A 25799-nucleotide genomic window follows, 5' to 3' on the forward strand; every position below is an offset into this window, starting at 1 on the left:
GAGAGAGAGAGAGAGAGAGAGAGAGAGAGTGCATTCTAGAATCTTAAAGACATAGATAAAATTTGAGAAACACACAGCCTACCAAAATACAGTTAAAAAGAAACACAAAATCTGAACAGATTAGCAATGAGTAAGGTTAGAGTATATAAGCATGGAATATGTGCAACCTCCCAGGAAACAAAACCACAGAGTCATATGCCTTCAATGATGGAGTCTACAAAACATTTATAAAAGAACTAACATCAATTCTCACATTATTATAAAATATTAAAGAGAGGTTAACATTTTCTAAATCATATTATGAGGTCTGCATAATTCTGATTGTCAAACTGGTCAAAGGCATAAAAAGGTGAATTTACATATCAATATCTCCTATGAATGTAAATATACAATATTTCAAGCAAAGGCTAGGAAATAGAATTCAGTGAAATAGTTAAAGATTCCATCCTTACTTGTTTATTTCTCTTTTCTAAAACAGTTGTAGTAAATGTGTATTTGTTGAAATTTATAAACTTCAAGTTTCTCAAATTGTTGGTATAAACGTTTTTTTAATTTTTTAATTATGAAATAATTTTATTGAGAAACAAATAGCAATGAGAGTTTAAAAACTGATTAATAGGGCAGTTTCAATAATTAATACATTGCATATTATTGTCTTCTTAGTGGTTATTCATAGTACAAGATGCAGACATGACATCCTGTCCACAAACAATATTCCTACAAATCTTTCTATTCATTGAATTAAGAGAAAGTAGCTGTATATCTATCCTAAGTATTTTGAATATACAGATACAAAATGGTCCTTCATTTGCATCCCCTTTTTTTCTTTAGTTTTGTCAGAGATGGGTATTCCACTCTCATTTAAATATTGCAGGTGCTGAATTCAGCAAAGTATTCTAATATAGTCCTGTAGTCCATAACAGTAGTGGGCTATCCATAGGACTGGCAATGTCAGAAGTTGTTTACTCGAGCCTTTTGCAACTCAGCATATTAATATGGCTTTACTTTTATACTTTGTTTTCATACTTTCTGCAAGATGGTTAAGAAAAAGATAAAGCAAGACCTATATACCAAGAAATGCAACTTTTGTATCTGATAAGGTCAGGCTAGTACCCTCAGGATTTTTCCTGAAACCCTGTACCACAGTTTGTAGATCCTTTGTCAGTGTCAGCCATGTGGATGAGTCACAGCCATTCCTCAACCAATTTGCTCTCTGTGAAAACCTAAGAGAATGTTTTCTCTCCAGGTGACTTTCCTTAGGCATACTCTACATTGTCCATCACTTTCCTCTGTGGCTCCATAATCTCCTTTATCAGCAAATTTGGGACATCACTGAGTTACAGGATGTTGAAGTGCAGGTTCTCTTATGTCCTGAGTCCTTACTGACCTTCAGTGACTTGGAACAATACGTTGGCTGTCCTCGCAGACCTTCTTTGTCTAATTTTTGGTCTGCAAACTTAACTTGTTAACCCTCCAGAAGAGAAGCTTAATGATATTAATACACTATAACATAGGCAGGTGAGGTTAACCTCACTATCTGTCTGAATATCAAACATCTTAGTTATAACATGGAACAGGTATTTTCCATTTAGTATTGATATGTTAAACTTTAATTTCCTACAGAATGTGAAGAAAAAAATAAGTAAAAAATAAAAAATATTTTAAAAAAGGAATAAACATTTAAGTATATTTACAAATAAATTTAGAAATCTAACCATATACAGCATTGTAGCAGGACTGTCCTGTGACATTTTTTTTCTTTTGTCTCTTGTTTTCATTACACCCTTTTTTTTAAACAAACATTTACTTGAGAAACAGTATAGCAGTAATTGATGTGACTTTAGAAGCAGTATATATTTAGAAGGCCAGAATGACAGGCATTCTAAGCATGGCCCTAGTATAACACATTGGTATCTTCAGTGCAGTTGTTTACTTCACATGTATCAGCATACATATTTTGTCAGGGTGAGAATCTACCAATAAACTGAAAGTTTCAAAAACCTGGTGGATTCTCAGGATCATTGCCTTAACCATCTTGTGCATATAAATATATGGTTTTGTGCCTGTCATGTTTCCAAGCTTTTTTCCTTGCCCCCTCTTTGTTGTTTAATCCTTAAGTTCTAAACTGCTCAAGAAATTAGTAATAAAAGGGAACTTCTCTTCTTGATAAAAATGTGTAAAAACAATCCACAGATAAAAAATATTCTCAGCAGGCCGGGGAGATGGCTCAGTGGAATAAGCGCTTCTCTGGCAAGTGCAAGGACCTGAGTTCAATCCCCGGTTCTGCCAAAAAAAAAAAAAATATTCTCAGCAATTGAAAACTCAATATTACTCCCTAAATTCAAGAACAAGACCAAGGTCTCTCTTTTTACCATTTTTATTCAACACTGCACTAGAATTTCAAACCAGGTAAGATGAAATGCAAGACATCTAAGTTGGAAAGAAGTACAATTATATTTACTTTTAGATGAAACAATCTTTTTTTTTTTTTTCTGGTCCCCATAGTCTTTTTTTTCCCAGATTAAAGTGGTTGCTTTCTTTTTCTTTTTTCCCCCATAGTTTTATTGAGAAACAAATAGCAATGAGACAGTTTCAAATTAAATTGGTAGGACAGTTTCAATAATTAACACATTGCATACATTCTTCCTAGTAGTTAATTGCTGTACAAGATGCAGACATGATATCCTATTTACAAACACCATTAGAGCAAATCTCTCTATTCATTAAGAGAATGTAACTATATATCTATCCTAACCACTTTGAATACACACATACAAAATGGACATTCATCTGTATCCCCTTCTTTTGTTAAGTTCCGTTCTTGATGAAACAATTTTATATATACATATTTTCAAGTAACCCACAAGACAACTAGGAGATGTAATTAACAAATTTAGAAGAGTTGCAAAATACAGAAGCAGAATCCTAAAACAGTGCTACAGTATTTCTACAATGTAGCATTCAATTATATCTTCTTAGTCTTCTACTTTACAGCATATCTGAGAAGTGTATATTTATGAATAATCATAAATGAATGATAAACTGTCATTTGTGTTTCCATAGTGTTCTATAATTACTTCTCAAGTTCACCCTTACCAAAAGTCGTTGCTTAGGCCATCTAACAGGGTTTTAACTAGTTTGTATATTTGGTATATTCTCCATGAAGATGCTCCTATTTTCTCCTTATACTTCTTTCCCTTACTCTTTTTTTTTTTGTGGTACCAGGGATCAAACTCAGGACCTTGAGCTTGCCAGGCAGCAGCCTATGCCACTGAGCTGTATCTCTGATCCTCCCTTACTCTTTTCCTTGTTCTCCCACACATATCTTCTCAAATCCTTTTTCTCTCTGCCTTTCTTTGTTGGTATAAATATAATACTATCAAAAAACTACTTTATTTTCTTTACCTTCAGCTTAGTGGTGTTCACATCGTGTTCTTCTTCTTACTGGGACTCTTCAGCCTTCTGATGAAGACTCTTTGGCCTTCATTGTAGATTCTTCAGCCTTTTGTGGCAGACCTATTGGCCTTCTGCTGGACTTGCAGCGACACTGAGTGAGCTTCAGACCTTAGATTGCACACTTCAGTCAGCTGTGTGCATACTCTTCTGCCCACTTCCTGTCGTTGACCATGGAAACTTTCAACTTAGATTTTAGCAACTCTGAAATTGTAACTCTTTGAGATAGACTAAATGGACTGCATAAAAAGAAATGTGTCTGAGTCTTCTGGGAACCAGGATAAGAAGGTTATGAATATATCCTGTGTCCCTGAAAACCCTCAGGCACTCATAGGCAGAGTATTTACAAAGTGCCTGGGTCATGGGTTCCCATATGAGTGTGATGTGAGAAGGTGAACCCTGAGCTGAAGAGTCACTGCTTATGTGACTTAGGAGGTACATTACTCTCCTGGCTCCTCAATTATCTCTTTGCTTCCTGGGAACCATGACTTGAGCAAATTTCCTCCATCATGCCTTTCCACACTGCCTTCTTGCCACAGGGCTGTGGATTAAAATCATAATCAACAGCAATTCCTCTTTTTCATTAAGAGTGTCAAATTTCATGTCCCAATAATGAGAAAACAACTTAGTACCAAGATAGCTACTAGCATGCAGATGACCATTATAAATTATTCCATCTCTCCCAAGGAGACAGCCATTGAGACTCTTCTGATTCTGATACTGTAAGCCTACCTCATAAATCACCATATGTATCATTGTTGAGTCTGTTCCTCTAAGTCTGCTTCATATCCCTTGTATAACCACAAGTACAATTTATATTGAAGCTATTTCTCTACGTAACACTACTTCATACACATGTATTTGTCTTTTTCCATATTCTAAAGGAAGTAATTTAATTTTTCCCTATTAGTAGGATGTAAGCTCTGGGTCATATACTACCTTAATTGTGGTTAGGATTGATGACTATAGACCAAATTTGTTCCAGGATTTTAAAATGAGTTGTTGAATGTTATCATCAACTCTCTCAAATGTATACAAACAGAACAAGATTTGCATTATATGAATTTATGGAATATGACAATTTTCATGGTTTTATTCAAGCTACCAATAAGACCACATTCAACATGGAATTGGGAAGATATGTGCAGAGTGTGATGTTTTTAGATGATCTGGTTTCATGAGGCTGGTATTTATAATTTTCTTTTCTTTTGGATTCATTCCTGACATTGTTTCTGAAAGCAATCCTGGGTTTTCCATCAACCATGCCCAACTTGTATGAACCTCATACGTTTATTCGTTAGCACTTTTCTCCAAATGATTACCATTATAGGGGAATGAATAGTAATTTATATTTATCCATGCAGATAAGTTATAGAGATAGAAATATGAAAGTGCCATTGTTTTGTTTAATGGGATAGACTGTGTTACAAAGACTTATTTGTAATTTTTCCATTGATTACTCACTAACATTTTGGAAAGTATTATGAAATGAATGAGAAGAAATATTTCTGTATATATTACTCAGCATTTACATTTTGGCAATCATTAACTGTTTCCAGTAGTCTGTTTCTACCACAATGATACTGTGACTCTTGGAAAGCAAAAATAAATTAGAAAATACAATAACTCAATGGAATGATTATTAATGATCTGAGTGGAACCAGAGACCCTGAGCTTACAAACCTTGAAACAAATGTTAATTTCTGATGCTCATTTCCATCTACTTATCAGCCTGATGTCCTTTCAGAGCAGTAACCCTTTTTGCTGAGCCCTGAGAATGGGGTAGCATCAGGAATATAGTTCAGTGGCACAAGCATGGGCCTGGCAAGCACAAAGAGTATAAAAAAAAAAGACCCTTAGCAAGGAAGGATGGTGTGGCTTTCCCACCTTGCCTTCATTTCCTGACCTCCACGCATTTTCCTTGGGACTGTGTCACATGTGCAGTGGGTTAGTCAGAATCATCAAAGACAGTGACATAAAAAAATTAGTATTGGGGCTGGTGAGATGGCTCAGTGGTCTAAAGCACCTACTTGGAATAAGCTTGGCTAAAGCACAGGGACTGCGGTTTGATCCTCCAGCACCACATGCCAGCCCGCCCTGCCCCCAGGTGGGCTGAACTGGCCACACACACACACACACACACACACACACAATAAATAAATGTAAAAAAAATTAAAAAAGAAATGCTATATAAAAAAATTAGTATTCATCGTAATGAGTAGCTTCTAGGTATGAGGCTCAGGTTCATTTAAGTCCAACCCTTGTAAGTGGATACAGGATCCATATATAATAGATACTTTTCTCAGGAGAAAACTATTGAAGAGCTCCCCTAACAGGACCAGTACAGGAGAATCGCTTAAAGACTCCTGATAAGGAGCAGAAACTACTCTGGAAGAACAAACTGAAGCCTGACATAGGACAGATGGTTTATTGAGCACTCAATCAAAGTCCCAGGGAGGAGATTAGCTTATGCTGCTGCTACTGTCATAAGGCATTTGGAGATACTCTCCATATCACCCCCCCAATCTAGCATGCTTTAGAAGCACTTTCTATGCACCACAGAACTCCCAAACTCCTTGAACTCTGCAGAGGTGACACACATTTGCTGGAAACTGCTGAGGGTGGCCATGGCAGAGGCACCAATCCATGTAGAGAAACATCTGTGAGGTGAAGCTATTATCTTGATGGAGGTCCCTGGAGAAGTCACATGTTCCAAGTCCTTTGCAAGCCTTTCAGTCAGCCCACGGAACAATGTGGAACCCCCAGATAGCACGATATTTCCAAATAGGCTCTTTTGGATGTCTGTGTCACATTTTAGGATGCTATTGAAGACCATTTTTGAGAGTCCAGGGTCTTGGATGTCCAGAATTGCAGGGGTAAACAGCACCTCAGGCACCTGGAGCAGTCGGTCTTCTATGTAGATAACATTGCCATCTGGCAGTCTGTACTTCGTTAGGACCTTCTTCTGTCTCCGGCGTGGCTTTTTCTTGCGCCCTAAGGTGACATAGCACAGCTTCTCTTTGAGTGTTTCCCCCACAGACTTGTTAAGGATGCAAGGATAGGTACATCCTTCGGCCAGGAGGAGAAGTATGAGGTTCTCTGTAATGTCCCTCCCTGCCACAGAAAGCTTGCTGATCGAATGAGGCAGAGAATAACCTTCATATATAGGGACAGCGCAAGTGACGCCTTCCCCACTGTCCAACACCAAGCCTGTGATGGAGCCGCAGGCATAGAGTGCTGGCACTGCATGGTTGCACAGATGCAGGGCTGGCACGCGAAATGTCTCGAACAGGATTTCGGCGGTTTTCTCACGTACCTCTCTTGGGTTCAAGGAGGGTTCGGTCATCAGTACTGGTTGGTCACTGGATTTAACTCTCAATAACCGCTGGAAAAGATGTTTCCAAAGTTTCTCCATGTCATCCCATCTTGTTATTATTCCACGCTCAACAGGATAGTGCAAATACAGGACTTCACGCTTGTACTGGACTTCCTGTCCAACAAAGTATTTCTTCCGGCTAGATGGTATGTTGAATTTAGGGTGACCCACAACAGAGTCAAAAACATGTCTTGGAACAACATGGATACACAGGCCCACTTTGCAGAGGCCGGAACCATTGTCAATAATCACTGCTGGGCGTTCCAGTTCATCTGGAATGGACATGTCTGCAGTAGGTCTCTTGTAGTTCACAAAATAAAGAAGACTTGGACCACTCTTCACGACAACAGGTCCCTCTGGAATAATAAAGGTCACAGGATTCTTATGTTGTCAAGCTGTTCCCCTGGTGAAGCTAGGAGGCTAGCCCCAATCCAACAGAACTGTCCTCAGGCCATGAATGCTGTCTTCTTTCTGGAGGCCCAGGGACTGCTGAGGCTATTTTCTAGCTAGTTGCCTTCTGTGTCACAATGTAACCAAGGCCACAATTGGCCCTTAGTTAGCATCACCATGGCGGGGCCCCTGAGCCAGCAGCACTGTCTATTTAGTGAGACAGGAAGCAGGGACAGGCAAATACACCTGTATACAGCTATGACTGGTCTTGGGAACCAAAGTAGAAGCCTGGTTTAGACTAAATGGAGGCATTCACACCATGAGCTGTCCAAGAGAATTGCCTTCTATGCTCTCCTGAACTGTTGCATGTCCATGAGAGAGAGAGAGAAAAAGAGGAAAAAAAGCACTTTCTTTGGCCCAGGAGTAGAGCAAAGCATGAGGCACAGGTTCAGATTTAATAGGAATGGCCGAAGTTCACTCAACATACTCTGCCTTTTATGTCTTTTAAATTTGTTGTCTTATTGCTGTTTAATGAGATAAATGACTACCCCTGATATAGGTGCTTCTAGGTAGCTTCTGCACTTCCACCCTGTTTTTTCCAGTCTGTTTTGTTACAGCCTCTTAGGTTATATCCTTTAATTTGTACCTTCTTAGGTTAATTTTGTGAACCAGGATGATAAAGTAATCCTAATGATAATAGTTTTGCCTTTGTAATAGCTTATTAAATATATCTAGGTTGTCTATTAAAATAAAAATAAAAAGTGAAATCAGAAATAATTTCTCAGATAACTACAGAGACCATGACCATAAGAAAAGACATGATTAGTTGCTTTTGAGAAGATACATATAAATAATAAAGGAGCTTAAGGAAGTGAGGAAATCATGATATGATTCCATTTCTTTCCTCAGTATAGGGAAAAAATGGAATCCATGGAATAGATTTAAACAGAAGAGATTTAAAAAGCCATTGAAAGTCTGCGCAACACAGTGAGTCAATGTGATGACCAAAAAACAGATATAAAAGACAGTATTGCAAATCCTGCATTGCCCAGGATGACAGTGCAGTGACAGGAGTATAGGTTCATGTTGTTTCAGGCTTCCATTGTTGAGATGGTGGTGCGGTGAGAGGAGTGCATGTCCATGCTCCATCTTTCCTCCATTGTCCCTGGGATTGAGATGCAGTCATCAGGAGTGTAGGTTCATGTTCCTTACTTCCTCCATTGCTGCAGGACTGCAGTGACAGTGAGAGGAGTATAAGTCTCAGTTCCTTTCTTTTTCCATTGTCACTTGGATGGCAGTGCCAGAAAGAGGAATGTATGTCTTCAGTCCTTTCCTCCATTGCCCCAGGATTGTAGTGCTGGCAAGATGGGTTTAAATTTATGCTCTACCCTTCCCCACGCCCTGGTAACATGACAGTGAGAGGAGATATCCAGAAGAACAGACACTTCCTAGGAAAACCTTAACATCAGTGATAAGATTATGTAACATTAAAAATCTGAAAGCATCAACTTAAAGACGAAATAAAATAGAAAATGGCAGGACAAAGAAGCAAAATGCAATCTCAAATGTGAGCCCACCCAGGAAAAGTCCAGAACACAAAGAGAGAGAGAGAGAGAGTAAACCAGAAGCCAACAGTGAGCTAGCTAAAGACAGGCCAAAAGCCATTAAAAGTCTCTTCACAGGCTCCCTGGGACCTGCTGTGCCAGCCCTGCCCCCTGGGTGCACTGAGTTGACAACTGAGACTGGGCGTGGTCACCCGGGCCTGTAATTCCAGCTCTTGGGAAGCTGTAAACAGGTGGATCACTACTTTTAGTAGTGAGACCCTGAACACTCTGTAGACCCTTCCCTAAAAGACAAAGAAAAATCTCTTCACCAAAATAATGGTAGAAAACTTCCCTAGGCTGGGGAGATAGCTCAGCAGCTTAAACATCTGCCTGGCAAATACAAGGTCCAGAGTTTAATTCCTGGTACCAAAAAAGCAAAGGAAAGCAAAAGAAAGAAAACTTCCCAAAATGGATAAAGAATTTGACAGAAATAAATGAAACACATAGAACTCCAAATAATCATGAAAAAAATAAATCTACACCAATAATATAATAATCAAGATTCCAGAACATAAGCACAAGAACAGAATATTGAAAGCAGCTTGAGAAAAACAACACGTCACCTATAAAAGAAAGCCCACCAGAAACACAGCAAATTTTGCAACACAAACTGTCAAATAAAGAAGAGCTTGGAGTGAAGTATTTCAAGCCCTAATAGAAAAAAAACTTCAACCCAGATTGATTTACTCTGCAAACCTATCTTTTCTATTTTTGTGGCTCACTCAGCCCACCCTGGGGGCGGGGTTGGCATGACATGTGGTGCGGTGATTGAACTGTGGTCCATGAGCTTGTCTAAGTTTGTCTAAGCAGGCATTTTAACCACTGAGCTATCTTGCCGGCCCTAAAAAACTATATTTGAAAACTGATGGAGGAATAAGATACTTCCATGACAAAGAACAACTGAGGAAATTTATGGACACCATAAAAACTCTACAGAATGCTCTGAAAGGCAATAGAAAGAGATAATGAAGACCACAAACACAGGAACACCAATAGGAAGAAGCTTCCAGGCAGGATACACAATTAAGCAGAACAGAAAGACAGTGAATAAACAATAGGGAACCAACATGAAAAATAAAATCAACATATACCAGCTATAACAATTAACAGAAATGGTCTCAACTCACCAATCAAATGAAACAAACTAGTAGAATGGATCAAGAAGCAAGATCAAATAATAAGTTATAGTCAAGAAACATTTTTGAGCCAAAAAGAAATTCAGAGATTAAAAGTCAAAGGATAGAAAACAATTTACCATGCCACAGGAACTGAGAGAAAAGCAGGGGTAGCTACTCTATTTGAAACCAATGCAAACTTTAAGCCAAAAATGATCAAAAGAGACAGGGAACATCACTACATACTCAGTAAGGGAAAACTCCAAGAATATATAACAATCATAAATATTTATGCACCAGGTACAGGTTCACAAAATTACATAAAACAAATATTAACAGACATGAAAAACCAAATAAGCACTAACACAACTGTAGTGGGGGACCACAATACTACGTTCTCCCAAATTGCTAGATCAACTAGATAAAAAATTTGCAAATAAAGTAGAATTAAACCAAGTTTGTGAATAAATGGACTTGGTAGGTGTCTACAGAATATTCCATTAAAAATATCAGCATTCACATTCTTCTCAGCTGAACATGGGATGTTCTACAAAATTGATCATATATTACCTGACAAAACATGTTTAAGTAAATGTAGAGGTATTAAAGTTATCTCATGCATAGTATCTCACAACAAGGCAATGAAATTGGAAATCCATAACAAAAGAAACAACAAAAAATATATTAACTCATGGAAATTGAACAACACCCTTCTGAACCACCATTGGATCATAAAAGAAATTAAAGACAAAATTAAACTGTATATACAATTAAACACTAATAATCATAAAACATACTGACATTTATGGGCTGCAATGAAAGCAGTCCTACGAGGGATATAGCAATGAATTCACACATCAGGAAAACAAAACGAGCTCAAATAAACTACTTAATTTTGAACCTCAAGCTTCTAGAAAAAGAACAAATAAAATTGAAAGCTCATATGAAGGAGGAAGTTAGACAGATCAGAGCAGAGATTAATTCAATAGAGACACAAAGAATCAATGAGTCATTTTGTTAAGTGAAATTCTGTATCACTTGTTATTTTTTGTTTTAATTCTAATTTTTATTCTCTTTACAAAATAAAAAAAAGAAATGCTTGAATCAAAAAGTTGGCCCCTTGAAAGAATAAATAAAATTAAAAACCATTAGCCAACCTCAAGAAAATAAGAAAACAAAATATAAAACCCAGTAATTAGGAATTTTAAAAAGTAATAATGAATCTCAGAAATCCAGGCAATCACCAATACTTATGTTAGGAAAACATATTCTAATAAGATGGAAAACACAGAAGAAATGGAGAGATTCCTAGACACAATTGAATTGCCAAAAGTAAATCCAGAAGATATAAAGATTGTAAATAAAGTAATATTAGCCAATCAAATTAAAAATGTAATTAAAATTACCAAAAAAAGAAAGCTCTGGCCCTGAATGATTCAATGTTGAGTTCTACAAAATATTACAGAAGTAATGCCACTAATGCTGAAATTCCTTAAAGAAACAGAAAGAAAAGCAGTACTTCCAAAGATATTCCTGGAAGCAAGTATTACCCTGAAGCCAAAAAAACCAGAGAAGAGCCCTACTATCTTGGTTACTTTTCTCTCATTGCTAAGACAAAATACCTGAAGCCCAGAATTAAGTAAGGATAGGTTTATTAAGCTCACAGTTTGTCAAGGTTTCAGTCCATACTTGGCTGGCTCCAAGGCAGAGTGGCACATGGGAGATGGACAACAGTCCTCAGGGCCAGAAAACTGCAAAAGCAACAAGAGCAAAAAAAGAGAGGAGGAGCAAAAGCAAGCCTTTCTCTCCCTTATATTGCATTCAGGGTATTTACCTAAAGGTGGGCTCAGCACTCATGACCACAATCCCAGAATTGAACCATGAATCTCTAAAAAAAGCTCTAGAATCCTACGCCGAGTACCTGAGGCTTTGGTGGGATATCTAGAAACACAACAGAACACCCAACATGAAAGAAAATTACAGGCCAATCTCCCTAATGAACTTTGATACAAAAACCTTTAATAAGATACTGGAAAACAGAATGCAGCAAATCATCAAGAACATTACACACCATGACCAAATAGGATTCACCCCAGGGATGGTCCAACATATGAAAATAACCAAAGACCAAAATCACATGATCATATCTATAGATGCAGAAAATCATTTGACATAAATGAGACAACACTCATTCATGTTAAAAATCCTACATAAAATTGGAAAAGACGGCATTTAACTCAATCTTATAAAAAGCCATCTATGATAAACCAACAGCTAACATCACATTAAATGATCAAAAACTAAAAACTTTCACTCTAAAATCATGAACAAACAGAAGGATATCCATTATCAGAAGTCCTATTCAACATACATCTGGAAACGTTAACCAAAACAATTAGACAAGTGGAAAAAAAATTAAAGGGATTAAGATAGTAAAGGAAGAAGTTAAATTATCATTATTTGCAGAAAACAGAATACTCTACAAAGAGGATCCCAAAAAAAATTTCAAAAAATTTATAGATTTAATATCCAAATTCAGTAGTGTAGTGGGATACAAAGTCAACACTTAACAATGAATAGGTTTCCTAAACACAAATAACAAAGTTACAGATCGGGAAACTACGGAAAGCATACCTCTTACAATAGCGTCTAAAAAACTGAAATACTTAGGAATTAATCTAACAAAGGATGAAAACGATTTGTATAGTGAAAATTACAGTACCCTTAAAAAAGGAGGTTTGGGGCCAGAGAGATAGCTCAGCAGTCTAAAGCACTTGTTAGGCAAGCTTAGGCAAGCACAGGGACCACAGTTTAATCCCTGGCATCACATGCCATGCCAGCCCCACCCCCAGGGCAGGCTGAGCCAGCCACAAAAAAAAGAAAAAGGATTTTACAGGGCATTAGATATTAGAAAGATATCCAATGCTTATGGATAAGAAGAACCAACATGGTGAAAATGGACATAGTCCCCAAACTGCTATACAGTTTTAATGTAATCTCAATCAAAATAGTGTTAGTATACCTTATAGATCTAGAGAAAACATTCATGAAATTTATTTTGAATCAGAAAAGACCTGGAATAGAAAAGCAATTCTGGGCACCAAAAAAAGTCAGGTGCTATCACAATCCCAGACCAAAAATTATACTACAAAGTCACTGTGATAAAATTGGAATGGTATTAGCCAAAAAAAAAGTAGGCCAGAGGATCAGTGGAATAGAATAGGGGGTGCATTCAGCTACCTCATCTTTGACAAAGGAGCCAAGCATATTCACTAGAAGAAATGTAGTCTCTTTAATAAATGCTATTTTCCATATGTCAAAGACTAAAACTACACATATGCCTATCACCACTCACTAAACTAATGTCAAAATGGATCAAAGATGTAAACATTAAAATAGAAACATTAAATTTCCTAGATGAGAAAACAGGTGTAAATCTTAAAGACATAGATGTAAGGAAAGACTTCATGAACAAAACTGAGATTGTAAGAAAAATATTACAAAAATCAACAAACAAAACACCTTGGCTTACTAAAAACCTTTCACACAACAATAAAATAATCATTAACAGAGTGAGAAGACGATGCACAGAGTGAGAAAAAATTATATCCAGTTGTCCCACAGAAAAAGGACAAATCCAGAACACAGAAAGAATTGAACAAAACCACCCTGAAATTCACAGTTCCAGTCAATAAATAGGCAACTGAGATCACTATGCACTTCTCAGGCAAAGAAATAGAAATGGTATATAAATACATGAAAAAATGTTCAAAATCATTTGTCATTCAAGAGATGCAAACTAAAAGAACAGATTTGATCTCACCCAAGAAAGAATGGCTATCATGAAAAAAATCAATGTATAGTCAATGCCACAAAAGCTATGGGGATAATGAACCTTTCTCCAGTTAGTAACAATTGTAGTTTCATTCACTCACTGTAAAAATTAGTATGGAGATTCCTTTAAAAACCAGGATTAGAAGTCCCACTCAAACCACCTAGTCACCTTCTGTGTATCTTCCCAGAAGTATTAAAAACATAATATCATAGTAATATATATGCACTCAAGTTCATAGCAGCCACAATTTGTAGCAGATAAATCTTGCAAATAAACCAAATGTGTATCAACAGATGAAGTTTTTTATATATAAAAGTTTTTTATATATAATGTAGTACTACTCAGCCATAAAGAAGGATAAACTGGAGAATTTTATAGGTAAACAGATGCAACTAGAGACCATATTCACAAGTGAAATAAATCAGATCTATATATGGAAACATATTGTCTCAGCAGCATGAGAAATTGAACAAGTAAGCAACATCTGAAATGTGCAATAAATGCTGTGAATTCAGAAAATACTGTTTAAAAGAAAAGACAAACTATGAATGGGTAAAGTGAAAGGAAGAAAAAAAGTATAGGGGCCAGGGAGATGGCTCAGTGGAATAAGCGCTTCCCTGGCAAGCACAAGGACCTGAGTTCAATCCCAGGTCCCGGAAAAAAAAAAAAGAAAAGAAAAGTATATCTATGCAAGATAAGTAAGATAGTTATACAGATAGTTTCTCTTAGTTCATTGAAAAGAAAGTTTTGTGCTAACAGTGTTTAGACATAGCATGCCTGTATCTTGTACTCTGAATAACTACCATGAAAACAATACAATTTATCAACTATTGTAATTCTCTTATTAAACTGTTTTGTAGCTGTTTCACTTTTATGTTTATCTTTTTCATTTTAAATAAAAAAGTAAAAAATGTTATATAGCTTATTGGATGCAAATAGACACAAAATACTAAGTCATCCAGATCTACCTATAGACCATTTGTTGGTGTCAAGATAATTAACAGGGAAAAGCAGTCATTTCAATCAGTGGTCTTCTATATGCCATATTTCCACAAAGAAAAGATAACATCAAATGAGCTCATGAAAAAATAGTGAACAGATCAATCACCATGAAAGAATTTGAATTAGTATTAAAGAGTTTTGCCAAAAGAACCCTCTTCTTAGTAATTTAATGCTTATTCAAGTGGGAAACAAACAAAGCCTTATTAAAGTTCTTTTAGAATTCTTTTTTTTCAAAAAGACAACACTGGTGAATTATTATTATATCCTTGGTCTCAAAACTTGAAATAAAGAGTAACAAGTTTTCAGAAGAGTAAGCCAGGCTCAAGGCTCATAAGCGTGAGGAAATTATAAAAGATCAGAGCAGAAATTAAAGCAAAAGAAACTAAGACAACAATGCAAATAATCAATAAAGCAAAAATTTGTTTTTTGAAAGATTAAACGAAATGAACAAATGCTTAGTAAACATTTAAGAAAAGAATTTTTTATTTTTAAAGAACACAAAATAGTGGTGGAAAAGAAAAACAGCCTTAGAAATGATACAAGATTTCACAAAACAAAGTAATAGTTATTCAGTAATGGTTGCCATATATCATGATGCTATCATCAAACTAGTTGTTCACATTACCAGATATAAACATGTAAGATGTGTTTAAAGAAAAACTAATAACAAAGTGGTTATAACAAATTCAAAAGTGGAAAAAAAATTAAGAATTAACTGCTGCTTTCAAGAGACCAGCAGAAATCAACAACACAATTGTCCAAACCATTCTGCATATATACTCAAATATATCCTTTTCCCTTCTTTCTTTTTTTTCTTTTCTTTCTTTTTTTTTTTTTTTTTTTTGAATAAAAAGGAAAAGAAGAAAAAAGTCTTTCCTGTTTATTTGCAGGAGCTCTGGTCTTTGCCATTGTCTTTGGATGTTGGTCCTCCAGTTCCTTTAAACTTCCAGTGAGGGTTCTCCAGGCTTCCACTCCAGGCTTCTCCACTTCTGTAACAGACTCTCACCTCTGAGTCTGCAGTGAGCTCCACTTCTTTGACCCTAGACTTCTGCTAGATCCTCCAGTTCATCAGCAACAGATAGCCATTTTAGATTCTTCTGTCTGCTCTCATAGATGGGCATTTTTTCATTTGTACTTTTCCTCATCCCAGTTTTTCTCTCCTATTGAACAATTTCCTTCCCTTTCATAGTATCTTCTGTGCCCTTCAGACTTTGATTATTATTTAAGGTTCTCACAATAGCAAGAAAATACGATGTTTACACATGTGGAATCGATTTATTTCACTTACCAATATAGTCCCTAGCTAAATCAATTTATCTACAAAAGCCACAAATTTATCTTTTACTATAGCTGAATAACACAGCATTGTGTAAAAATGCTGTCTATTTTATCCATTCTTCAGTTGATGGGCATTTGGGTTGTTTCCAAGATATAGCTATGACAAATAGTGCTGCAATAAACATGGGCACACATGTATCACTGTGGTATGATGATTTCAGTTCTTTTGGAAAAATACCCAGAAAGGGAATAGCTGGCTTGAATGGGACCTCCAATTGTAGCTTTTTGAGGAATCTGCATACTGATTTCCATAATGGTTGCACCAGCCTGCACTCCCACCAACAGTGGAAAAGGGTTTCTTTTTCTCCACAGCCTTTTCAGCATTTGTTATTAGATGATTTCTTGATAATAGCCACCTTTTCTGGTGTAAGATGGTATGTCAGCATTGTATTAATTTGCATCTCTTGAATGATCAATGATGTTGAACATTTTTTCATATATTTATTTGCCATTTATATCCTTTCATTCCTGAAGTGTATATTCATCTCAAATGTCCTTTTTTGGACTGGGTCTTTGAATTTTGCTGGTCTGATTTTTTTAAAAAAAGTATTCTTTATATGTTCTAAATGGGAGTTTTGTCTGGTGGACATTCTGTTACAATTGTTTCCCACTTTGTGGGTTTTCTTTTTACTCCGTCAGTGATTTCTTTGAAATGCAGAAGCTTTTCAAAAAGATAAGATCCCAATTGTTGATTCTTTTTTTTTTTCTTTTGACAAGGTTATCTTTATTTTGGACAGTTTATAAATGTTTGTTTCAAGTTTACACTTCTTTAATGGCAAAGCCAACTATTGTTAGAATTATCAATTTTTGCAAGTCTATGTTGTTTCTTTTTTATAAGAGCCATAGGATTTCATGGCATTTCGTTTCTTTTTTAGTAAGTAATTGTACATACTAAAAAACTGATATCACTCATTAACCAGTTTTTCTTTGATATTCCAATTGTTGATACTTTGAAGTATTTCCTATGGGGTTTGATTTTTATTCATGAATTCTTTAACTACACCTATGTCTTTGAGGTTTCTACCTGCTTTCCCTTCCAGAAAACTTAGTAGCAAACCTTATTTGAAAGAAGACTCAAAATCATGTCATTAGAAATGAAAAGATAAAAATCCACAAAGATTTACCAGGAATCCCAATTGTCAATACCTACATCAAGAATTTCTACTCTAATAATTTGGGAAACACAGAAGAAATGGGCAAATTCCTAGTTACATATGAATTACCAAAGCTGAATCAGGAAGCTATAAAATTCAAATAACACAATATCAGTCAATGTAACTAAAGATGTCGTTAAAAAGTTTACAGATAGAGAATAGCTCAGACCCTGAAAGATTTACTGAAAAATTCTATAAGAAATTTAGAAAATCTAATATCACTATTTCTCATACTCTTTAATGAAATGGAAGGGAAGTAATACTACCAAAGTCAATCCTGCAAGCTAGTATTACCCTAATATCAAAGCCAGACAAGGACCCAGCCAAAAGTGAAGTACAGGTCAATTTCCTTTATTCCCCCATAATTTTATTGAGAGACATACAGCAATGAGACAGTTTTCTTAATACACACAGATGCAAAAATTCCAAATAAGATACTCGTGAAGAGAATGCAACAAATTATCAGGAAGATTATACACCATGACCAAGTAGGTTTCATCCCAGAGATGTAAACATGGTTTAACATATGTAAATCAAAAAATCTAATATCATATCAACAGAGTAGCCTCTCATGATAAATAGCTTACAAAAATTGGAATAGACTGTATTTATTTCAGTCTGATAAAAGCAATCTATAACAAATCTAAAATCCACATTTTACTAAATGGTAAAAAAAAAACCCTGAAAGCTTTCACTCCAAAATCAGGCAGAAGACAAGGATTTCCACCACTCTGTTATTCTATATAGTATTGGAAAAATTTGCAGAGCAATTAGACAAGAGAAAGAAACAAAAAGAAAGAATGGGAAAGGAAGAAGTCAAATTATCATTATTTGTGCATGACATGATACTCTACATAGAAGATCACAAAAACTGCACTGAAAGACTTCTAAATTTAATAACAAAATTCAATCAAATAGCTGGATACAAAGTTATTCAAAAATCCATATAATGAAGGAAGTAATGGATCTCTACATTGAAAACTACAGTACTCTAAAAAAGGAGATAAAAGAGGATATGACAACATGGTAGGATACTCCTTTCTTTTCTATAGGAAGAAACAAAATAGTAAAAATGGCTTTATCTCCACAATTATATAGATTTAATGTAATCCCAATCAAAATTCCATTAACATAGCTCACAGAATTATAGAAAATAATCCTTAAGAGACCTGGGAGATGGCTCAGTGGAATATGCGCCTCCCTGGCAAGCGCAAGGGCCTGAGTTCAATCCCCGGTTCCGCAAAAAAAAAAAATCCTTAAATTATTTAGGATTAAATAATTAAGAGACCTAGAAGAAACTTGAGTTGCAAAATCAATTTTGGGCAACAAATACAATGTAGGGGGCATCACTATCCCTGACTTGAAGTAGAGCTGGTGTGATAAAAATAGCATGGTACTGGCACAAAAAATCATGAATCAGTACAAAGGATGAGAAGATGCAGAAACAACTCCATTAATCCACTTTATCTTGGACAAAGGTGTCATACTTGTTTACTGGAAGAAAGATAGCCTTCTTAGTAAACAGTGCGGGAAAGGCTAGGTTTCCACATGCTGAGAACAAAAACTTGCCCCAAGTCTCTCACTATGCACTAAACTAAAATAAAAATGTATCAAAGACCTAAATATTAAAGCAGAAGCATTATATCTGCTGTAAGACAGGATAGCCCGAACTCTTGAAGATAGAGGTTTAGGCAAAGATTTTACCCTTCTCCAGTGTTGCTGGGACTGTACACAGGGTGCAAGCACTGTGGAAATAGGTATGGTGATTCCTAAAAAAAAAACCAAACAAACAAACCAAAACAAAACAACTAAGACTAGAGGTCCTATTTGATCCAGTTTTTCTCCTTCTTGGTAATATCCCAAAAGAATTAAAAGCATTATACCACAGTGATATATACACAGCCACATTTACAGCAGTTCAGTTTGCAAAAGATAAATCTTGGAAACAAGCCAAAACCCTATCAAGCAAGGAATGGTTAAAAACAGATGTGGTTTTTTAATATATGGTAGAGTACTACTCTGCCATAAAAAAATGGTAAACTTGAGATATTTATTGTTAAATGGACGGACCTTCAGATGATACTCTTAAGTAAAATGAATCAAACATACATGTGTAAATATTACATTATCTCGCTAGTACCAGAAACCAAAAGTATAAATAACAACCAAATTGTACAACAGATATGTTGAAATTGGAAAAAATTATTCAAAAGTAAAAGGGAACAAGGAGGAATAAGGAGAAGGAAGGCAGGGGAAAGAAAATAAGAAAAGGATAAAATGGAAACAAATGTTGGAGAGTACAGAAGGGAAGTAGGGTTGAAAGGAGGGTGAATGGGAAGGGGAAAAAGATAAATGATGATATATCCTGACCAAGTTCAAATTCCCTATGATTAATGTGATAATTTTCGATACTTAAATTTTACCAATATGCTTAATTAAATAAGAGACTTTTTTTTATTTTGGCAGAACCGGGGACTGAACTCAGGCCCCTGCACTTAACAGGGAAGCACTTATTCCACTCAGCCATCTCCCTGGCCCCAAAATATTTTAATATACAAAAGGGTACTACTCAGCCATAGAAAAAGATAAGTTTGAGACATTTCTAGCTAAGTGAATACACCTTGATGCCATAACCTTATCTGAAACAAATTAGACACTCATGTTCAAATATCACATGGTTTCTTTGGTCAGAGAAAATGTGTTACTAAGAAATAAAATGTGGACTAGATATTAGGAAAGGGAAAGAAGATGATCAAATGAGAAGGGAAACAAAGAAAATGAGAGGAAAAGAAAAAATGGACAAGAATAAAAGAATAGAAGGAAGAAAGAGAAACAAACCTTTCTTAATAAGGAGGAAAAAGGGATTGAAGGGAGGGTAGAGGAAAGGAGAAAAAAGAAGAATAAAGATATCTCATGCATGAGATACAAATTCCTTATGATGGATATTATTCTTATGTATATCTAAAAGTAACAATAAAATAAAAATTTTAAAAAGATTCTCTAGAAAGTGAGCAACAAAGTGTCATATTTTAGATGTCTGTTTTCAACAAATTTTGACAGTTATAGCCTTTGTGATCTTATGCAAATTCTTTAACCCCTCAGAGCCTGGAGACTATTCAGTCTGCTAATGTGATTTGTACCAAATAAACATTCAAACAGAAAAAATACAAAGCAATTGAAAGAATATCTTGTATCCTATCATCACATTACAGAATGAAACTAGACATCAAATGGAAATGATACCACAGAACATGCAAACACATGAGTTTAAATAATACAATCCTGAAAGACTATTGAAATAGCTAGCGGAATAATCACCTGCTCTGGCAAGCTGAGAGACCAGGGTTTAATCCTTCGTCCTGCATGTTGCACCAGCCCCACCCCTGGAACACGCAGTCCAGGTGTGGTGATCCATGTCTATATTCCCAGCATTGGAGAGCCTGAAAACAGGAGGATCACTACGACTCAAAGCTGTGTACCAAATGTATAAAATGAAAAAAATTATGAATAAACAATGGTGCAGACAATGAAATTAAAGAAGTGAATAAATATATGAAAAAATGCTCCACATCAGTAGCCATCCATAAAATGTAAATTATAATCACACTGAGATAACATCTACCCCAGAAAAAATGGCTATCATAGCAAAATCAATCAACAACCAATGGTGCAGAGGCTGTGGGGAAAAAGGAAGCCTTCTCCACTGCTGGTGGGAATGTAGACTGGTGCAACTATTATGGAAATCAGTGTGGAGACTCCTTAGAAAAGTTGGACTGGAAATCCCATTCAAACAAGCTATCCCCCTATTGGGAATGTTCCCAGAGGAACTGAAAATGTCATATCATAGTGATCTATGTGTACCTATGTTTATAGCCACACAATTTGTGATAGCCAAATCTTGGAAACAATCAAGATGCCTGTCACCTGAGGAATGGATGTAAAAGATGTGGTACTTTTATACAATGGAGTATTACTCAGCTATAAAGAATGATAAACTCAAAGTCTTTATATTTAAGTGGATGCCACTCGAAGATATACTCATAAGTGAAATAAAGCAGAAGCACATGTATAAATATCATATAGTCTCCCTAGTATAAGAACTCAAAAGAAGAAACAAAAATAGAAACAAATAACACAATTAAAAGGAAAGAAAGAACTTAAGGATTAGACAATGAAGAGAAGGCCAGAAGAAAAGCTAGGAAACATGGCAGGGGCAAAACTATGCATTTATATGAACAAGATGGTTAAGGCAATGATCCTGAGAATCTTCAGCAGGTTTTTGAAACTAGAAGGTAATTGGTAGGATTCTCACCCTTACTAAATATATATGATGATACCTGTGAATTAAACAACTGCACTGAAGATAGCAATGTGTAATACTAGGGTCATGCTTGGAATGCCTGTCATTTTGGTCTTCTAAATACCTACTGCTGCATTCTGGGGCCCCCCAAATCCAGTCCTAGCCCAGGCCCGGTGAGTGTGTGGGAAAGCTTCTGGCTACCCTGTGCCTGCGGGACCTACTGGTCCTAGCCCAGGCGCAGCATGGGTGAGACCCTCTTCTACCCCCTTGAGACTCCCCACCACTCTGCAGCACCTGAACCACCCTGCCAACTGAGTGAGAATTTCTGCCATGTTCTCGGGACCCCCACATCCAGTCCTAGCCCAGGCCCGGGTGAGTGCGTAGGAGAGCTCCAGGCTATCCTGCGCCAGCGGGACCTGCCAGTCCCAGCCCAGGCGCAGTGTGGGTGAGACCATCTTCCAACCCCTTGCACACCCTCACCACTCCGCAGCATCCCCCACCCACCCACCAAGTGAGAATTTGTGCCACGTTCTGGGGACCCCCAGATCCAGTCCAAGCCCAGGCACAGCATGGGTGAGACCCTCTTCCACTCACTGGACCCCCCAACAACACTCTGTAGCACCCCCACCACCACGCCCGCACGGTGAGAATTTCTGCCGTGTTCTGGGGACCCCCAGATCTAGCCCTAGTCCAGGCCCAGTGAGTGTGTAGGAGAGCCTCCTCTCACCACTACTCCACCTTGTCCCCTTCAGACTTAGCTCAGGCCTGGCATACAGGCCTGGGGTGAAATCCTGCAGCTGCAATCCCTGCAGAGATGAGGGTTCAGAACCACCCAGCTAGTCCAGGAGCAGAACATCTTGCCAGAGGAGCACAACAGGTTCACTCCCAAGGGCAGCGGCAGGAAGGAGCTGAGCATAGCAGCCAGACCCAAGCCAGGCACAGCTGAATAAATCCAAACTTTGTAGATCTACACCTGAACTTCAGTAGGTGCTAAGGTTATTACTGCACCAAAGCTCTACAATGAAGGTCAGAAGAAAGTGCTGCACAAAATGACAATGAGAAGAACCAAAATGCAATCTAAGACTCCAAGCCCACCCATAACAAGTGCAGAGGACACTAACACAGAACAAATTGGGAACCACACAGCTGAAATCAATGAATCAACAGCTTCTGAAATAAAGAAACAGCTGCAGAAAGGTTTAGAAGAACTCAGATTGGAAATGAAAAAAGAAATCCCTGAATTAATAGCATCTGTAGTAAAGAATCAAATGCAGAAACATATGGAGGAAACCCAATGCCCACACACAACAAATGCAGAGGACACTAGCTCAGCTCAAATGTATGAATTAATAGCACTGATAGTAAATAAGCAACAGCAGAGAGTTATACAGGAACGCAGAGCAGAATTCTTTTCTGAAATAAAAAAGAATTCTCTGTACTCATAGCATGTGAAGTAAAGAATCAACTACAGAAACTCATAGGGAGGAAACCCAATCTGAAGAAAACGCTGCAGTAAAAGAATTAATAACTGCTTCTAAAGAAGACATTGATTAAAAAATACAGGAAATTAGAAAAATGATGGATTTCTTGAATGAGCAATACAGGAAAGAAATAGATCGCATGAAGCAGAGTCAAAGAGATATAGAGGAATTTAAAATCTCAATCACAAGCTTGCAAAACCATGTCATGAGAAGTTAAAACTGTAAATAATTTATTTTTTAAATCTTTTTAAAAAATATGTTTAGGGGGCTGGGGAGATGGTTCAGTAGAATAAGTACTTGGCTGGCAAGCTCAAGGGCCTGAGTTCAATCCCCAGTTCTGTGAAAAAATAAAATTAAAATAAAAAATGTATTTAGTACAGGGTCTACAGGATCTCACTACACAAATTGGACTCATAGTGATCCTCCTGTTTTCAGCCTTCCAAGCAGTGGGATGACAGGTGGGTGTCACCACATCCAGTCACAATCACCATCTCAGCATGCCCTGGGGGTGGGACCAGCACTGCAGGCTTGGGATAGAACCCCAAGGCCCCTGCATCTGCCCAATCCTTTTGTCCTTACCATGCCCTCTCTCTTTCCATGGTCCCCTGAGCATTCTCAGAAAGGTCTACCTCCTTGTTTCTTATAATTTCTGCTTTATTTTTGGTACATGAATAATGGAACAGTACCCAGCACACAGTTACACAGATATGTGGGCAGGGGCTCACCATTTTTTTTAGGAAAGGACTCAGGGCTTGAATTTCAGTTACAGAACAGTTTCTTAACTGTCAAGCTCCCTGCGTGGAATGAGGGAAGGACAGTCTAGTCACAGTGGACTGCTGGCAGGTAGACAGCACACTGGGGGAAATTCTTCTGAGAAATAAGAGATGGGACCACCCAGACTCTGCTCTGGTAGTGGCCAAAAGTCAGCCTTAGCCCTTATTTAAAAGGACTAGAAGCTTACAGTGGCAACTTGCTCTTACTGTTAACAGAACTCTATATGCAGCATTCTTTGAGGCATGGACTTCCCGGGTCTTCCAGTGAGAATAAAGTCTTGCACTCCCTGGAAACCTGCTCCTTAATAGGAGCCTGAGGAAGGAAGACACAAATCAAAACAATTTATTTATTTTTTTGTATTCTTTATTTGTCTGTATTATCCATTTTTTATTCTCAACATACTTTTAGGGTTTTTTTTCTTTAGTTTTTATTATTTGCTGCTCTCCTTCATTATTTTTAACACTTTTATCCCATTATTTTACATTTTTCTTACTATTCTCTTTTATGAGTGTGGGGGTGTGTGGGGGTGTAGCTGTGTTTTGCCTATGCTTATCTTTATTTTTTTCTCCTTCTAATATAGGTTTTAGAGGGTAGGGGAATTCTCCACTGTACATTTACACCTCCTCCTACTTTTACTCATATCTCCTTGCCTGACCTCTTCCCCTGTGTTTATTTTCATGATCAATTTTAGTTTTCTCTACTCTCTACCCTTTCAATTGACTTCCTTAAGGTCTTACTGTATTATTTATATCAAGCATAGAACCTTTCCCTATCCCTATCTCTCACTACTAATTCTGTACATAGTCTTCCTTGTTATCTCTCTCTAAGAATATAGCAACATATCTTTAACATCAATAGGGCTTTTTGTTCCTTTCCTATTTATGCCTTCCCATACCACCAAGCATAAAATTCAGAGAAAAATTGTTCTTCATTTTTTCTTTTTATTACTATGGCTCTTCTCTTCTCTTGGGCATTACACAAACCCTTATCTCTCTGACCTGTGTATGATTGATTCTATAAAAGTAATGTTGAATGTGTTTTTTTTCCAACAACATAGGGGAGACACAGACAATGCATTTGGTTTACATTAATTGTGGGTCAAATTCTGAGTTTTTACAATGCTTAAATATAGATACAGATATCTTCTGTAGACTAAAGAGATATCCAAAACAGTGTCCTATGGTCATTTCTCAACTTGCCATAATATATTCCATACAAGAAATTAGCCTCTTACTGCTATAGTTGAATTGATTCCATAGGAATACTCTGGACTCAGAAGTCAGGGTCAGTGAATTAATCTACCATACCCATCAGTATACTAGGGAAGAGGGACAGTAAAATTACCTAACCCAGGAGCATGGCTCAAGAAGAATATTCAAGAATGCCTGGAACCTGGCCAAAATAAGCCTGAAGTCTGAATCAACTCTAGTTTTGCAGTAAAGGGATCATAGGAGTAAATGAGGTATGATTGCTAAGACTCTCTGGCTTGGGAATGTGACTTGGGAATCATGTATGTAGTGTTGCATTAGAATATTTAGTCACTGTTCTCTGTGGACATTTTATTGGTTTAAGTTGTTATATGCTTCTTGAGTTATTTAGTAATGTGGTCTCCTGTGTATATTAGGTTGTTACTCTTGTAAAATTGTGGTTTCATTGGCTCTGATTTAATAGGTAGCTAGCTTCTCTTCTTTATCTGGAGAATACACAATGAGGGGATAGAGTAATTGTAAGACTATCATACAGAACTACTGTGGGATTGAAATTGTGAGTTATATGCATATATACATATTAGTATTTATAAACAAATAAACACAGTTACAAGTAGCAGAATAGGAAAACAAGTATGTAGAAGATATCTGAATACTCCCAACTCCCCTAAGGCAGAGGAAGGAGTAAAAGGGAGAAGAAAACAAATACTGGAGAGAAGAAATCTATGAAAATTTCTTAGAACAGATGAAACAATAAATGAGTACAAAG

At 36.8% G+C, this 25799-nt stretch overlaps 2 protein-coding genes across 4 annotated transcripts in view; both read right to left on the reverse strand.

Annotated features, from left to right (window-relative positions):
* The window catches only part of Zdhhc15 (zinc finger DHHC-type containing 15), a 215736-nt gene that overhangs the window by 180460 nt on the left and 9477 nt on the right, over positions 1–25799 (reverse strand). The gene's annotated exons all lie outside the window — the stretch shown is intronic.
* Positions 5990–7114, reverse strand: LOC105741121 (actin-related protein T1-like). The gene has a single exon (XM_012512994.1). The coding sequence runs from the start codon at positions 7112–7114 to the stop codon at positions 5990–5992; it is 1125 nt and encodes a 374-aa protein (XP_012368448.1).

The sequence above is a fragment of the Octodon degus genome, unplaced genomic scaffold (assembly GCF_000260255.1).
Source record: "Octodon degus isolate 3935 unplaced genomic scaffold, OctDeg1.0 scaffold00301, whole genome shotgun sequence".
Taxonomy (NCBI): domain Eukaryota; kingdom Metazoa; phylum Chordata; class Mammalia; order Rodentia; family Octodontidae; genus Octodon; species Octodon degus.

Bases quoted from the DNA above. Each gene is read 5' to 3' on its own strand.
- LOC105741121 (XM_012512994.1), bottom strand. From the start codon at position 7,114: ATGTCCATTCCAGATGAACTGGAACGCCCAGCAGTGATTATTGACAAT.